Source organism: Eptatretus burgeri, chromosome 5 (assembly GCF_056783735.1).
Source record: "Eptatretus burgeri isolate ZD-2024b chromosome 5, Ebu_testis_v1, whole genome shotgun sequence".
NCBI lineage: Eukaryota > Metazoa > Chordata > Myxini > Myxiniformes > Myxinidae > Eptatretus > Eptatretus burgeri.
In genome coordinates this window covers 44226812-44240486 of record NC_140965.1, presented here as the reverse complement: position 1 = coordinate 44240486, position 13675 = coordinate 44226812, and the positions used below count along the sequence as shown (strand labels likewise).

General features: G+C 45.3%; 1 protein-coding gene across 7 annotated transcripts in view; it reads left to right on the top strand.

Moving 5' to 3' along the window:
- Positions 1-1885: 1885 nt before the first annotated feature.
- ZCCHC7 (zinc finger CCHC-type containing 7) overlaps positions 1886-13675 on the top strand; it is a 430079-nt gene continuing 418289 nt past the window's right edge. For 2 of the 7 annotated variants that reach the window (XM_085881651.1, XM_085881649.1), the window contains exons 1-2: positions 2278-2501; positions 4326-5099. In XM_085881651.1, coding sequence (XP_085737777.1) covers positions 4382-5099 — 718 coding nt within the window. In that variant the 5' untranslated portion in view covers positions 2278-2501; positions 4326-4381. Of the gene's footprint in view, positions 1904-2273; positions 2502-3886; positions 4079-4325; positions 5100-13675 lie in introns of those variants that run through there. The other 5 variants (XM_085881648.1, XM_085881652.1, XM_085881650.1 and 2 more) reach the window with 5 other exon arrangements.

The following is a 13675-nucleotide window of genomic DNA, read 5'->3' as shown; positions in this document are numbered from 1 at the left end:
ACCGCGATCGAGCCAATCAGCCCCCGCGTGGGATAGGGTTGCTCGCCAAATTCGACCTACCTAAGTACCCACGCGGAGGGTAGACCGGGCGATCGCACCTCGCCGCAGGTCGACTTCGGACACGGGCCACTTAAGCGACCCGTTCCGTACTATCAGAATAACCGAGCGGTGTTATCGTCGACCTCGACGGTTCGATTAATTATCGGGCGTACTCAGCCCACTACCAACCCTTTACGTGAAGCAAGATGAGGGTTCAATGGGGGAAAAGACGAAGCGAAGCGGGAGAACAGTTCAACAATAAAGCACATTTATTCGCGGCACACGGGAAGCACACAAATACAATTCCACCAAAAGCACACAAAAAAAGAAAACACAATTCCATTTACACAAAAAGCAAATATAAAAGCGAAAACAATGCAGAGCTAATACCGACTACCGAGCACACGGCAACACTTATACAATTCTACCTCACAGACGGCGCCGACAACACATACCCAAAACCAAGGAAAAGAAATACCCTCAAGAATGAGGCGGGCCTGAGGCCGAGACCGGGTCGCGCCTACCCGTCTGGTGATGAGACGCGGAGCGGCGATGGCGCCGCAACCCGCGGGCCTCGTGGACGGTGTCTGGTAGGGGGTGGGAACGGGGCCCCCTTGGTCGCACTATCTCAGCGCGGGGGGAAACAGGAGGGGGTTGCTGATGCTCGGGGTATAGAGGATCTTTATTATCCCTGGTGTGCGTCTCCACCTCGGCCAGGTCGCGCTGCCGGCCTCCCTCGGGCGTGCAGCTCCCGGCACCGACGCGAGCACCCCTCGTCTGCCTTCGCCGCTGCCGCCTCTCCGCCTCTGGACTCTCCGACTCTGGACTCTTCTTTGGGCTCTCCTCGTTCGACTCTCTTCAGCTTCTCCAGCTACTGCAGGCTTCAGGCTCCAGACTTCCACACTCTTCTCACTCTGCTGACTCACGAACACCGTCCTTTTATCCCCCCGTAGCTTCGCCTTTGACCCCCTCCCTTCGACCTTTCACCTCGCTCCCCATTGGCCCGAGAAAAAGTGGGCGTGAAGGCTTTTTGATCCACAAATTTGCATATATCGATCGTTCTGGAGGCGGGGCCAAATCGCCCCTCGCTCACCGATTGGACGGCAAAAAGTGGGCGTGTGTCGTTTTTGATCCGTTTTTGAAGCACAAAATCCGTGATTTTGTACACGCTGTTCAACGTGCGCCCTGCACGAGTCCAACACCGGTACCCACAGCGGGGCAAGAACGGTGGCGGTGCTACGGTTGCGAGGTGTGACGTGAAGGTCGTGGCGGTTGTGGTGAAGCGGCGTTGTGGTTGGTGGTTGATGTTGTGGTTGTGGTGGTAATCATGGCGGTTGGTCCAAAATAAAGATAGTAAAAGAAAAACGGCTATCCTGAAGAGTCGCAGCACGCATGAATAACATTTATTCCCACTAGGCAACGGGTTTGGGCCTAACTACACATGCACTTGCCGAGATACCTCACCTAAGGGACCTGAATGGTGGTTTGCGAATCTGGTAACCACAACAGTATGTATGTATGTATGTATGTATCCATGCATGCCTCTGCCTGCCATCCTTCTGGGGTTGGCAAAATGACGTTTCATTTTGAAGTTTCAAAATCCAGTAAGAACCTGTTTTTATTTGTTTATGTTACTTTGTACGCAGCCTATGGCTGCTGGTTGCATCACTGCTGGGAGCGCTGCTGCAGTGCCCCTTTTCCCAGTAAACTGGTACTGTATTCATTTTTCCGACCTCAGAAGGATGACAGGCCGAGTCGATCCACCCGGTGTTCTTTCAAGGCACGACAGGGGCTTTAACTCAAGACCCCAAGATCTTTAGATCCAGATCCAGCCACCTCAACCGTTAAGCCAACACCGGGCCTAGTAAGTAAATCATCCTGCTCCAATGATTTTTTAACCAGACTCGGTAGCGTAATGGACGGTTCGAGTGTGGAAGGCCGGCGCTTTCAACCCTTGGTTGGTGCTGCTTCCTTGCTTGATGTTTGGCATTGAAAAGGATAGAGCACGGACAAACAACCATCGGTTGGCAATACCGGCGCAAGCTTTGATGGGCTTATAAAAATCATCCTGCGTTGAAAATTCTTTGAAACATATTGGGAAGGATGTACTGTACAGTACATATAAGAAAGGAAACATAGACTGTACAGTACATATAAGGAAGGAAACATATACTGTACAGTACACTGATAAAAAAAAAACACGCGAAACTGACGTCATCACGTACCTCGTGACCCCTCGCAGGTCAATGCGCATGCGCAGTGTATTCCGCGTGCTTGCACTCGCACGCCTCAGTTATACTGTTCCGGTATGGGTCAAATAGTCGATTAAATATGTTATTCGGCCGCTGCAAGACAAGTGCGCAGTTTGTCAGAGAGTTATTGAGGCTTCTCGCCCTCGCTTCACGTTTCCACGGCGATCCGAGCGCAAGCAAGAGGTTCACACGTGTTTAACCGGGCCTGCTGTGAGTTGGGTTCGAACAGTGCTGCGTGCTTTTGATACTTCCTGTTTGGGTTTTGTTGAGCTGTTATTCCGGCGTTTTGTTATTGCGTATCTTGGTAGTTTAGATCATGGTGGCACGAGTCGGTTGGGAATTCATTTCTTGTTCTGCCTTCTATGTGTTCACGAATTATTGTGAGTGGTGTCGTGTGTGTGTGTGTGTGTGTGTGTGTGTGTGTGTGTGTGTGTGTGTGTGTGTGTGTGTGTGTGTGTGTGTGTGTGTGTGTGTGTGTGTGTGTGTGTGTGTGTGTGTGTGTGTGTGTGTGTGTGTGTGTTTGAGAGATTCATTTTCTATCTCCACACGTGGGTGGGTTTCAGAAGGTGGAACGGAGAACTACCAGGTCTCAGAGTATCCACCACCGAACGGGGAGCTACCAGGTCTCAGAGTATCCACCACCGAACGGGGAACTACCGGGTCTCAGAGTATCCACCAGCGATAGGAGAACTACCAGGTCTCAGAGTACCCACCAGCGAACGGGGAACTACCGGGTCTCAGAGTACCCACCAGCGATAGGAGAACAACCAGGTCTCAGAGTATCCACCACCGAACGGGGAACTACCGGGTCTCAGAGTATCCACCACCGAACGGGGAACTACCGGGTCTCAGAGTATCCACCAGCGATAGGAGAACTACCAGGTCTCAGAGTATCCACCACCGAACGGGGAACTACCGGGTCTCAGAGTATCCACCAGCGATAGGAGAACTACCAGGTCTCAGAGTATCCACCAGCGAACGGGGAACTACCAGCGAACGGGGAACTACCAGGTCTCAGAGTATCCACCAGCGAAAGGAGAACTACCGGGTCTCAGAGTATCCACCAGCGATAGGAGAACTACCGGGTCTCAGAGTTCCACCAGCGAACGGGGAACGACCAGGTCTTAGAGTATCCACCAGCGAACAGGGAACTACCGGGTCTCAGAGTATCCACCAGCGAACGGGGAACTACCAGGTCTCAGAATATCCACCAGCGAAAGGAGAACTACCAGGTCTCAGAGTACCCACCAGCGAACGGGGAACTACCAGGTCTCAGAGTATCCACCAGCGAATGGGGAACTACCAGGTCTCAGAGTATCCACCAGCGAACGGGGAACTACCAGGTCTCAGAGTATCCACCAGCGATAGGAGAACGACCAGGTCTCAGAGTATCCACCAGCGAACGGGGAACTACCAGGTCTCAGAGTATCCACCAGCGATAGGAGAACGACCAGGTCTCAGAGTATCCACCAGCGATAGGAGAACTACCAGGTCTCAGAGTATCCACCAGCGAACGGAGAACTACCAGGTATTAGAGTATCCACCAGCGAACGGGGAACTAACAGGTCTCAGAGTATCCACCAGCGAACGGGGAACTAACAGGTCTCAGAGTATCCACCAGCGAACGGAGAACTACTAGGTCTCAGAGTATCCACCAGCGAACGCGGAACTAACAGGTCTCAGAGTATCCACCAGCGAACGCGGAACTAACAGGTCTCAGAGTATCCATCAGTGAACAGGGAACTACCAGGTCTCAGAGTATCCATCAGCGAACGGAGAACTACCAGGTGTGCGTGCGTGCGTGCGTGCGCGCAAGCTGAACATTTGGAAGAAAAAGTAAATATTTGTGTGCATTTGTATTTAATTATTTTTCAAAGTTACCATTGTATCTTCTCCACAAATTCTTAATGGAAATGGGCTTTTTGCCTCGTGCTTTGGTCACATTCACACTATGCCCCAGAAGTCACAGTGCCAGTTGGGATGTGTCAATCCATTGTTAAGCTGTTGCATTAATGTTGCTTTTCTTGCTTCCAGTGAGTTGGCTGTGGAGTTAACTGTCACAAGTGGCAGGATTTTGATTGACCGTGACAATGTTTGGCGGTTATGAGGATGCGGAGGTTTTCGAAGATGCATTGTACCAGGGAACATCACGTTCATCGAGTGAGTCTGATGTGGACAGCGAGGCTGAATTCAATCTCTATGGCTTGATGCATTATGCGCAAGACCTTGGGATTTATGAAAAGCCTGAGGATTCTGACAAAACAGAAGGCTCTGAACAAGTAAAAAAACAAGGCCACACCAGCAATGACTTTACATGTTCCATCAACAGTTCTCAATCATCCAAAAAATCACCATTTATGTTTCACAAGCCAGATATTATTTGTTTGGATTCGGAAGACAGCAGTGCAATAGTTATCGATTCGGATACAAGTGTGATAATGTATGTGTCAGAAAAGGAAATATCCACTGTTGAAGATGTGACGTGTAAAGAAAAAGTTTCCCCCATACCTGAAGAATGTTCCAAGGAGTTTGGTGATCAAAATGTTCATTTGACAGAGCCTTTGGATACGAGTAAAGAGCAGAACGAAGTTGTACATGCAGCCAAAAAAAAAAAACCCAGAAGAGAAAAGAGAGTTGCTGGTGATAAGGGCAAGTGCCTAAAAGCTGGGAAGTGTGTTCAACAGTCTGATGTGGCACTTGAACTCCAAAGTAGCGATGAGGACTCGTCATCAGTGCACAGCTGGATGTTGCTGGACGATGAGTACGAGTCGGACAACAAAGATATTTGGCTGAACGTTGTTTCTGGAGGTGAGTTTGGAATGTCTCTTGCTGTTATTTTTAACTTTTGATGTCCACTAGTTGCCTTGAGGCTATTTTCTGGAAAATGAAATGTTTTCTCTAATTTTCCCCATGTTTGTTGAAATTTTTTATTTGCTGGTACTGGAAATGGTAACATGGTAAAAATGCCAAGTCTGTCACTGCAAAGAAATCCAAGGATTGCAAAGTTGAATAAGTAGACATCTACCTCTGCTTTACCTCTACGTAATCACTGGAACACAAGACTGTGCATAAGTGATGACTTGTACCACACTAAACAAATGGCCGACCACACGCCACAATTTCCAGGTAGATATTGATTGGGTTGTATTTTATGTATTGTATGTGAAAAACAGACATGCACACACATCTCTCAACTGTGAATGGAGGGAATAACCAATTAGCTCTCACCAAATCAATTAAACCCAGGTGGCAAGGATTATATAAATAAATTGACTTCCTACCATGCTCTTCGAGCCGAAGAAGCTGCATAAAGCAACCATGAAAGGTGACACAAGGTAAGCCCTTTGCCATTTCAAACCCTTCCCAGAGTTCCTCCACAGCTGCAGAGGCATTCACAAATGGTACACACATGAGAATCCCAATGCTACACACCCCTCAGGTGCCGGATCGGTTTCATCGCTTATTGGTGAATCATCAGTGACAGCACAGACAGAAACATGCACCACTGGAAAGAGTCAATTTATTTCTATAATCCAAGCCATCTGGGTTTCATTGATTAGGTGAGAGCTAATTGGTTCTTCCCTATATTCACAGGTGAGAGATGTGAGTAGGTCTTTGTTTTTCATTTATATATTGACTGCTTTTGCCATTTACATGTGATGCATGCTTGGGGGCTCAACGCAAACCTTTCCGTGTCAGACAGCTTATAATCCGATTTCCAACCAGAATATGTATATATATATATATATATATATATATATATATATATATATATATATATATATATATATATATATATATATATATATATATATATATATATACAGTCATGCACCACTTAACGACGGGGATACGTTCTGAGAAATGCGTCGTTAAGCGATTTCGTCATTGTGCGAACATCGTAGAGTGTACTTACACAAACTTAGATGGTATAGCCTACTACACACCGAGGCTATATGGTATAGCCTATTGCTCCTTGGCTACAAACCTGTACAGCATGTTACTGAACTGAATACTCAGGTGATTGTAACACAATGGTACGTATTTGTGTATCTAAACAAAGAAAAGGTACAGTAAAAATACGGTATAAAAGATAAAAACGGTACGGTACACTAGTATAAGGCACTTACCATGAATGGAGCTTGCAGGACTGGAAGTTGCTCTGGGTGAGTCAGTCAGTGTGTGTGGAGTGAATGTGAAGGTCTAGCACATTACTGTACACTACTGTGGATTTTATAAACGCTGTACATTTAGGCTAAACTAGATTTATAAAAAATATTTTTCTTTCTTCAATAATATATTGACCTTAGCTGACTGTAAATTTTACCTTTATAAACTTTTTGAATTTTCTTAAACTTTTTGATGAACGCTTGGGGGCCATTATGAACAAAACAACACGAGATTAAATCAAGCACACGGAAAAATGATGCAATCAAGAGACGCGTTAAACACGAGATGTATGAGGCTGCTGCGTAACACGGCACACTGTTTTACAGTAAACTTTTTTTTTTATAAGTAGAAAGAGTGCACGCTAAAATAATGATAAAAAGTACAGTAAAGTAAATACATAAACCAGTAACATTGTTTTTTATCATTATCAAGTATTATGTACTGTACATAATTGTATGTGCTATATTGTACGTTGAAACGATGGGCAACGCTACGACAGCTACGTCATCACTCGGCGATAGGAATTTTTCAGCTCCATTATAAATCGTATGGGACCACTGTCATATATGTGGTCCGTCGTTGACCGAAACGTCATAATGCGGTGCATGACTATATATATATATATATATATATATATATATATATATATATATATATATATATATATATATATATATATATATATATATATATATATATATATAGGGTGTCCCAAAAAAAATATACAACTTTTCATCTGCAAAGAGGATGGTCATAACATATTTTTAAAAAAGATGTATGGCTGGATAGAAAGCTGAAAGGTTGAAGTTTATTGTACCAATGTCAAAATTTAAATTTTGGTATAGAATCGTCGTTTTCTTTTGGACCACATGTTCGACGTAGGCTCCACGTTGTCCGATCACTGCCTGCAAACGCGTTGTCATGTTCTCCATCACTTTGGGAAACGTTTCCTGAGGAATGTTCTGAATTTCTCGGTGGATGTTTTCATTCAGCTGATCAAGAGTCTGAGGCCTAGGGTTTCCATAGATCCTGTCCTTGAGATACCCCCACAAGAAGAAGTCTGGAGGAGTAAGGTCAGGGGAATACGGTTAGACGGTCAGGGGAATACTGTACTTTTATATCACTGGCAGCGCTACGACATCACGAGGCGATAGGAATTTTTCAGCTCCATTATAATCTTATGGGACCACCGTCGTATATACGATCCGTCGTTGACCGAAATGTCGTAATGTGGCGCATGACTATATATATATATATGACCTGTGAAGCCATTGGGTTCCTGTTGTGACAGCGGTTGATGAAAAAATCGTAAAAAAATATAGCTCCAGCCAACTATAATGCTGTGGTTGTTTGCATTGATCAAATAATCCTGAAGAGTACTTGACTGTATCTGGAATTGATTTTTAAAATAATTTTTTCGTTGCCCGATTTAAACGAAACTTGATACTGCACACCAATACTGATACTGCACTCACCAGGAGAATGGTGAGTAAGATGGCCCTAAAATTTTTGTGCTATCCGGTACCGTTTTAGCTGTATTTCGGGAACATACATACATACATACATGATGACATTTTTAGTAATATATAGATGGATGCAATATGTATGTATATATCCCTGGGGAAGAAGCAGTTTTTGCTTTATTTCTTTTAAAAGTGCATTGGTGGGGAAACAGATATAGGAAGATTATATAATTGTAGGGGGAAATTGGTAAAATTGAAGTAAACCAGCTGGATGTCTTGGGCAAAATTGAATAACTCTTTCATGGCTTTTTACTGTACAAAGTTTATCGAATGTTCAAATCGTAATTTACCCAGAATTGATGCGATACTCTCTCTACTTCATTCACACAAAACAGTGCTGCACTCTATCAGCCCTTACGATGAGCCGAGCACGCTTCGATGTGAACACTATATTTGAACCCGTGTGAGGGAAAGGAAATGATGAAATATGTTTCGGCATCATTATCTTACTGAAAACCTAAAATGCTCTAATGTGGGGTGAAGACCTCATTAAACTCATGCTATGTGTTGTTTGACATAAATGCCACCAATGGGTCGACAAGTATGAGCAACCACAGCATCAAGCTCATACCAGCCAGTGTGGAGAAAATATATGCACACCTTAAACCATTTTTGCCCTTGTCCCTTATGCCTCAATGCACTTTACAAGTATGGACAGGTGCCTGATGGAGAGGAAGAAGGGAGACCCTGGCATTTGGGGTCTGGGAATGATTTTGGTATGTGGAGTTGGAAAATATAAGTTTTTAGAGGTGGGATTTGAAGGTGAAGATGAAGGCATTTTGGCAGAGGAATAGTGTTAGGGTGTTCCAAATGTATGTAATTTTAAGAGAGAAGATGCTGGAACAAAAATGGAAGAGCAGGTAACAAGATGTGGAAGTAAGGCCGGACAGGTGAAGGGGGAGCACGATGACTAGGACTGAAAGTTGGAATCGGTATTTTGTCGTGTATCTGGAAGCTTAAAAGCAGCAGTGGATGATGAAGGATTATGGCAAAAGAGCTGGAGGTCTGGTGAACCTGTCTGGCAGAGTTGTTTTGAATTGAGTGCAGGGGCTGAAATTGGGATTGTGAGGCCAGCGAGCAGGTAGAAGAGGTGAGAGTCAAATCTACTGCACTGCCTTCACCCACCCATCTTTTTAAGTCTTTAAAACTTTTGAATAGATTTGTGAAGCACAGGCTACCTCATACCTTCCATGATCCCTTTCTGACTGTTGCAAATTGTATAATCTCCAATTATAGATTTTTCATGATGCCAATTGTGTTTTTCTGAATTAAATGCTTGTGCTGTGTTCACCAACTTACTCTGCATTACTAATCCATGGTTCCAGAGGGAGTAATTCTTCTGAAGTTGAGACTTATTAACTTGTATGTTCTACAGAGACCTCAGTTGTTGAAACTATGGATTTACTCTGGCCTAGCACTTCTGTGAATGCACCTTATGCTTTTGGAAATTACCTCGTCTCGGAAGACTTGCCATGTCGTTATTGGATTATATTTTTAAATATGTAAGGTCCTGCTGGCTTACATAATTTTCAGGGAGACTCTGTTCAGTCAGTGGATACGTGATGCCAAGTCTACATTTTGTGGTTTGACTATATGTGTTCAGGGAAATTTGGGATTGGCAACCACATGGTCATGCAAAGGTGACCATACTTGTTATTTTTGTTCTTATTTTAAAAATGTGGAAAATTGTTTTGCATTTCCTCATCTGGACTACTGGATCATGACATAACATGGGGAACCCATGTTGAAATCTCAAATGCCATTTGTGTTTGTTCATTTTCTACTTATGTCTTTGTAATGTATGTTAAATGACACTGGTGGCTGTTCTTTTCTTTGTTATCTCCACCACCAAAGGTGGATAGAGGTTATTTTTTTCACCTCTGTCTGTCTTTTACTGTTTGTTTGCCTGTGAGAAGATTGTGAGGTGGATTCTGACGAAACTTGGTAGACAGGTTGGTTCTGTGACAAGGATGAATTGATTCAATTTTGGTGAAAATCCAGAAAATCTGAGTTTTATTTTTTATTTTTCAAGAGATTCTTCAACATTGAGAGATGGGGTGAAAACGATACATAACACGATATTTCAAAAAGTTGTGGATGGATTATGACAACTTGGTGGATGAGTTGGGTAGGTGACAAGAATAAGCCGATTAGATTTTGGTTCAGCTCCGAGTGAAGATCCGGCCTATTGGTGGGGATCCAAAACAAAAACTGTTCAGCCTGGTGGAGGTATTGTTACGAATTTGGAAGCCTTGTGCACACAGACAGACAGACAGACAGCAGTCCCCAAGTTTAGTTATCACGATAAGTATGTGTTTATAGTTAGGGTCCCCTACCTGTGTCTAACGGGAATTACATGTGTGTGCTGCGAAGTTTCTTTTACAACAAATCTTCACTTTACTTCGCACACCGACACCATTGCCCACGTGCATTCGACCACGTACGTGGGCGGAGATTTTCATCGCCTCAGCTCCGACTCCACCCCTTGTCCAATCACGCATAGAGGGCGACTTTCCCACGACACCCCGGCCAATGAGGGTTGAGATGGCCACAGAGGGTGACTTTCCCACGACACCCCGGCCAATGAGGGTTGAGATGGCCACAGAGGGTGACTTTCCCACGACACCCCGGCCAATGAGCATTGAGATGGCCACAGAGGGTGACTTTCCCACGACACCCCGGCCAATGAGGGTGGAGACCGCCTCAGATGGTGATTTTTCTCACCCCAGACAAGAAAGATATAAAGGAACGCCAGGCTGGGGAGGTTGGTCGTCTTGGGGGTCGCGGGTCTTGGTGCTGGCTGGTTTCGTCTGGTCCTGGGTCATCGTCGTCTCTGATATTCTCCTTGGTCTTGGTTCATTAGTGAGTGGGTGGTTGGAGAGCGCGGTCCCTGGTGCTTGGCGCTGCATGAAAGCTGTGAGTTCGAGTCCTGCCACGTGACCACATCGTCGTACACCGCACGAGGCGGACAGGTGCAAGCCAGACCCTGGCCTTCGGCTCGCCTTTCCTTCCGAGCTGGAGGCCTCAATAAAGGCCGGCCGGCCCAATTCCTTTGTGTGTGTGCGTGCATGCGTGCGTGTGTCGCGTGGCGCCAGTCTGTTAAGTAGAATTGTTTAAGTGCCTTGTACATACCTGCATTGCTTTTAGTCGGTTTAACTCTGCTCTCTGTGTCCCCCTCCCTTATAAATAAACCCCTGTTGAATGTACCAGCTCGTTTTCTGTGCTTTCTTTCATTGGCCTAGCATGGTGCATATTGAGAAGTAGGAAGGCCGTTCGTGCCGTAGATTTTTTTTTTTTTTTTTTTTTTGTATACCTTGGTCGAGGCTCGTATGAGAGCTAACACACAACTCACAGCAAGGAGGCATGAGACAAGAGGGGCGGGAGTGGAAGGGACAAAACATTGGGGAACAGACACAGGTGAACTGTGGAAGGGAGAGGGATGGGGATGGGACGGGGAACATGGCGAGGGGAAGATGGACATTAAAGGGACTTTCAGGAAGGAAAGCAGGAGAATTGAAGGAAGTGGGCTTGGGTGGATTATCGGGGGTAGAAAAGATCGAGGATTTAGATGGGGGAAGATAAGAGGTGGTGGTGAACAGCTGTTTTGAAAGCCTGAAGGGAAGAATGGGAAAGAATAGAGTGAGGAAGTTTATTCCAAAGGCGGGAAAAAAGAGGAATGGAAGAGTGAAGATGAGCAGTGATTCGTGATTTTGGTAGTTTTACCAGAAGGGGGTTGTTGGCGGACCTTGAGCGCCCTGTGGAAATGTGGTTGGGACAAATCGCAGAGAGAGCAGGGGGGCAAGGCTGGAGAGGAGTCGGTAGAAGACAGAAAGACCACCGACCAACCTGCGGTGATTGAGTGAGAGGCCCAAAGACTCAGCTTCATTGCGGGAGATGCCAATGATCTTAAAAGCCCTGGTTTCGACAGCGTGAAGTCGAGAAAGGTGGGAGGCAGGAGCACCAGCCCAGAGGGGAGAGCAGTACTCCATCAGGCTACGGACAAAAGCTTTGTAAGTGGTCAGGAGCTCAAGAGGGCCGAGGAAGGACTTTGCACGACGGAGGATTCCCAGTCGGCGACTGGCTTTTGAGGCAAGGTTGGAAATGTGACTTTCCCAGGAAAGGTCATGGCAGATAGTGAGACCCAGAAGCTTGAAAGAAAAGACTTCTTCCAGAGGATTGTTGAGAAAGTGGATGGGGGGGTTTTGTAAACGGTCCTTTCGAAGAGACATAGTGAGAGTGTGAGATTTGTCTGGATTGAAAGACATGTTCCACGTGTTGGACCAGTTTGTGATTTTATCCAGATCTGCAGTGAGCGAAGAGGCTGCTGCTTGCCGGTCTGAGGGATGACAGATGGTACGGCAGAGGGTGGAGTCATCGGCAAAGAGAAATAGAGGATTTTCCAGAGAGTCCGAGAGATCATTGATGAGTCCGACGAGTCCGATGAGTCCGATGAGTTTATTTGGGTCCGACGGACTCTGGTAATTCTGCTCGGTTATACTGGACCGAGGTCGTTAGAGTGACCCTGATCGACAGAGCCCATCGAGGGTGTGGTTTCCCCGGTAGTAAGACTGCGTGGTTACTTAGGTACATTGAAATTTGGCAATTAACTCTACCCCACGCCGTCGAAATATTGGCGACCATGGTCCGCTAAGGGACCTGTGACCTTTCGGACTTATCCGAGAGTTACGACATAAATTCCGGGTGTTCGGTGAGAGACGACTCCACTGCTCCCCCAAGTGGTCGTTTATCGCCACCGAACCCCAGCCCACAACAATATGTGCTCTACCACGTGCCGTTCTAGTTTTGCTCTTGTTTTATATCCAAGCTCCACTATGAACCTTGGATCCATGTTTCAAACATATCAAACGCTCTCCCATCTTGTGTGAAAAATCCTTCTGGTTTTGATATTTGTATCAATTGCCAGAAAAAGAAAATTGGATTTTAATTGAGAGGCATAAATGCCTTTATTATTCTTCATAAAATTGGAACAATTTTTAGTCAGTTGTAATGACCGTGTACTGAAATGGCACAGGAGCATTATTTTAAAGCTTAGAAAAAAAGTTGAGAGCTGATTTTTTTTTTTCTTTCAGGAAAGTTGTTTTCATGTCTTTCTAACATAATGGTGTAAAATCCCCAAAAATCCTACTTCAGGAAAACTCAACATCCAAGATGGCCACCGTCGCAATTTGCGAATATCAGGAAAATACTAAAAGAGCCATAACTTTGCTATTACTTGTCATAAGAAGATCATTTTGGGGTCTATACCCAGGTTTGGTGATATGAGGGATTCAAAGGAGCCCTCAGAATTTCAATTTGAGGATGACATTTGTAGTATAACTTGGAAATTTAAGCAAAATATCTTCAATTATGCCAGACAGAAAATGGAAGGTGTAATCTACTAATACCACTGGAAGGTGCAACATACTCATACCATAGATCAGGAGAATCGTCAGTGGGACAGGCATTGATGCATGTTTGCCAGATATACAAAGTGCACATGGGGGTGCAGAATAAACCAGCCTTGTGGCAACTTCATTTCTTTTGGCAGCCTCCCTTGCACCCACATGATACGATGTGTAGTACACTTTCTGGTGCCACTGTCGGTCAGTGTGCACCGGAAGTAGCATCCCATCTCGTTAGGAGACAACTCGTTTCCTGACCATTTTTGTAGTGTTGAGTGTGCTCTGTAGG